The 3129-nt window shown below is 47.2% G+C and overlaps 1 protein-coding gene across 1 annotated transcript; it reads left to right on the top strand.

Moving 5' to 3' along the window:
* Nucleotides 1–692: 692 nt before the first annotated feature.
* LOC122390929 (keratin-associated protein 21-1-like) lies at nucleotides 693–2674 on the top strand. Its single transcript, XM_043384385.1, has 4 exons — nucleotides 693–874; nucleotides 1234–1304; nucleotides 1581–1637; nucleotides 2039–2674. The coding sequence occupies exons 1-4, from the start codon at nucleotides 866–868 to the stop codon at nucleotides 2460–2462; spliced, it is 561 nt and encodes a 186-aa protein (XP_043240320.1). The 5' UTR covers nucleotides 693–865; the 3' UTR covers nucleotides 2463–2674.
* Nucleotides 2675–3129: the final 455 nt, after the last annotated feature.

The following is a 3129-nucleotide window of genomic DNA, read 5'->3' as shown; positions in this document are numbered from 1 at the left end:
GTTCGAACAATCGGTGCAACTTGGTGACAACTTAGTGGTCCCTACATATCCAGCAATGTTTCCGGCTTCGCGGTGAGCATGTCGGCTGTTGCAAAATAATTTTAACAAAACGAAGCAATTGTGATGTTACAAAATGTTTGGGACACTCTGTGTCGATAGCTCCATATCGATCAATAAAGCAGACACGCCTTATTATTCACAGGTGCCAGGAACCGGAACAAAAAAGAAAGGCCGAGCAGTACACGCACAACCAACGGTCCTGAATCAGGAAAATAATCACTAGAGAAAAAAATCAACCTCATTTTGACCACACTTACTTCGGACTTGACTTTCCAGGCTCCATCCAAGATTAGACTACAGGCTATGAAGGATAATTTCAGATCGCTTTGTTGTTTTGTTCGCGAATTGAAAAATCAAAATGTAAAAAAGCATTCTCACAGTCAGCAGCGATTCATATGTGACGTAGAGAGAATGTCTGGCGAACACTGGCACCGCCACAGCCAGCCAAGCTCTATGCCCGTTTTCCTGTGCCCCGATATGCTGGCCGAGTGTCTCATGGATTATTCGGCGTCCAGGCGGCGGCTGTGCCCGCTCTCAGGCGCCAGAATGTGAGAATTGATCTGCGGACTGCGGCCTCGGCGTCCTGCAGGGGCGCGTACCAGGCGCCACATTCTATACCCGGTAAACGGCGCGCGGGGTGGGAGCGTGCACCCGCAGTTCTGCACATGAAAACTCGGCACTACGGGATCAAATATCTGGTCACGACCGGACCCCGCCCTCGGGCTTGCCAGAGGAGGTATATATAGCGGAAACGAGGACGGCAGAAACGCAGTCAGCTCTCAGCGGCCACCACAACCTACCAGACATGATTAAGGTAAGGCTCTAAAGGCTCTAAATGGAAAATATATCACAAAGCCTTACTCAAGGAGGAATTTTGAAAATTGAAAGGAAAACGAGATTGCAAGCAAAAGGTATCAGATGTCATTCGGCATTGCCCTTCGTTTCAAATGTTATTCGTCATCCCATTGACAGCATTGTACCGCGCACACACTGTTTGCTCGTAGTTCCTAGCTAAGTTTCGATTGCAATGTAACAATGTAAGCTGCGTGTTTTACATCATGTCTAATTGTATAACGGCTAGTGGTGGTATATCACCGCCACCATGAACACCCCGAGGTTTGGTTGGATGGCTCACTAGCGCCGTCGCCGTGTTCCGTTCTGTTCTGTTTTCAGTTCGCCGTTCTCTTCGTGCTGGTGGCCGCAGCGGCTGCCAGCGGTGGGCAGAGCAACGTCCACGTGTCTACGTGAGTCCGTAGTAGTCATAGGCTTTAGCTAAGAGCATTGTACGTACAGCAATAGTGATATACCATTATTGATGTGGCTGTCACAATTATTTGCCTTAATTTCGCTTGAAAAGTTCACCTTGCTTATCAATACAAAAGGGAAGCTGCTTCCACTGCTTTCATTCTATTATTCTACTTTTAGTCATTTACTTCATTCAGCATATCATGAGTCTGCTCTTGACCCTCAACAGAAATTTTGGATACCAAATTCTGACCCGCCCTGTTTTTCTTTCTCAGTTTCACGCCATACTCGAGTAACTCGTACGGATCCCATGTGAACCATGGATACTACGTGTAAGTGCAGTTCAAGACTGGTTCCCATGAAACGGTCCTTATTTCGGGGGAAATCATGCGATTAAACTTTGCAAGTTAATCAGTGAACCGTTAGAATAGAGAATATGAAAATAGCGCTTTTATCGTAATAGACTGTTTCTGCCCAGAAAAGAAAGAAGCAATGAGTGGTGAAAAAATGGCAGCCGATATTGTCCAACTTGCTTTAAAACAGAAACACCAGAACGTTTTGATATGTAGATTGATGGGCCTGGTTCAAATCTGAACTTATTAAATATGATCGAAATGTGTGATGAAAATAGTGGCGAAAAGGACCACGAAAAAGCACCAAACAACCTACCATGTGCATTGTTCGTTAAAAACAATGTGATGTTTCGGTGACAAACATTCTGTTCCATTTTCAGTCCCGGCGGCTACGGCCGCTACGGCCGGTACGTCGGCGGCTACGGCCAGATCTACGCCCAGGGACAGGGTATCGGGCTCAGCCAGGGCGGTGGATACGGCGGTGGATACGGCGGATACGGACAAGGATACGGACGCGGCGGACTCAGCGGATACCAGTACGGATACAGCGCCGACGTCGGAAACGGATACGGACAGGGCGCCATCGGAGGTGGATACGGCGGAATCGGAGCTGGATACGGCAGAATCGGGGCTGGATACGGCGGAATCGGGGCTGGATACGGCGGAATTGGAGCTAGGTTCGGCGGAATTGGAGCTAGGTTCGGCGGAATTGGAGCTAGGTTCGGCGGAATTGGAGCTAGGTTCGGCGGAATCGGAGGCCAATTCGGCGCTTTCCGTCGTGGCTACGGTAGGCTCTACGGTTGATTATGTATTAGTGGATTCAGCTGCTTCGGAGGGGGAATTTCGGCGGAATCAGTGGATATGGACATCTAGAAATGAGCTTTGACATGTATCTGAACGGTACGTGTGATTCCCTATTCTTCATGTTCATGGAGCATGACATAGATTATCTCAACATTCCTGTGTGAGCATTATTGTATATTTTCAGCCTGTTAATAAAATATTCAAATGATAACAATCTGGTGTCTGATGCAATGCCTCAAGGCATGGATTTACAAAGCTATCCCAAAGAACTGGCTACATGCACACATTAAAACAGTCTCGGGTGCCGAGGGAGTGTTTTACGTGAAACGTGTGAACCGGCCTGCAGTTCACACCGCTGTCAGTATACGGAATGCACCGATTAGCTGTTGAAGTTCTTGAAACGATTATTCGCTTTGGTTTTTCTCGTCTCCAAAGTAACGAAATTATTTGCAGAATCGCTCGCAACACTGCAGTTGTGGCAACTACATACCAAAAAGTTTGGTCTGCGCTATCGATACGCAATTCAACGAGCGAGCAGCATACCATGAACAGAGAACACAATGAACATAATTTGAACGAATCTGCCCCTAATGTGCACCAAATGTGTACCAGATAGCCGTGGTGAAAACGGCTATTATCCATGTGTTACCAGACTTTTTGTGATTAT

The sequence above is a fragment of the Amphibalanus amphitrite genome, unplaced genomic scaffold, assembly GCF_019059575.1.
Source record: "Amphibalanus amphitrite isolate SeventyFive unplaced genomic scaffold, NRLGWU_Aamphi_draft 000415F_arrow, whole genome shotgun sequence".
NCBI classification, from domain to species: domain Eukaryota; kingdom Metazoa; phylum Arthropoda; class Thecostraca; order Balanomorpha; family Balanidae; genus Amphibalanus; species Amphibalanus amphitrite.
The sequence above is the reverse complement of the archived record's forward strand: the minus strand, read 5'-3'. Positions and strand labels throughout refer to the sequence as shown.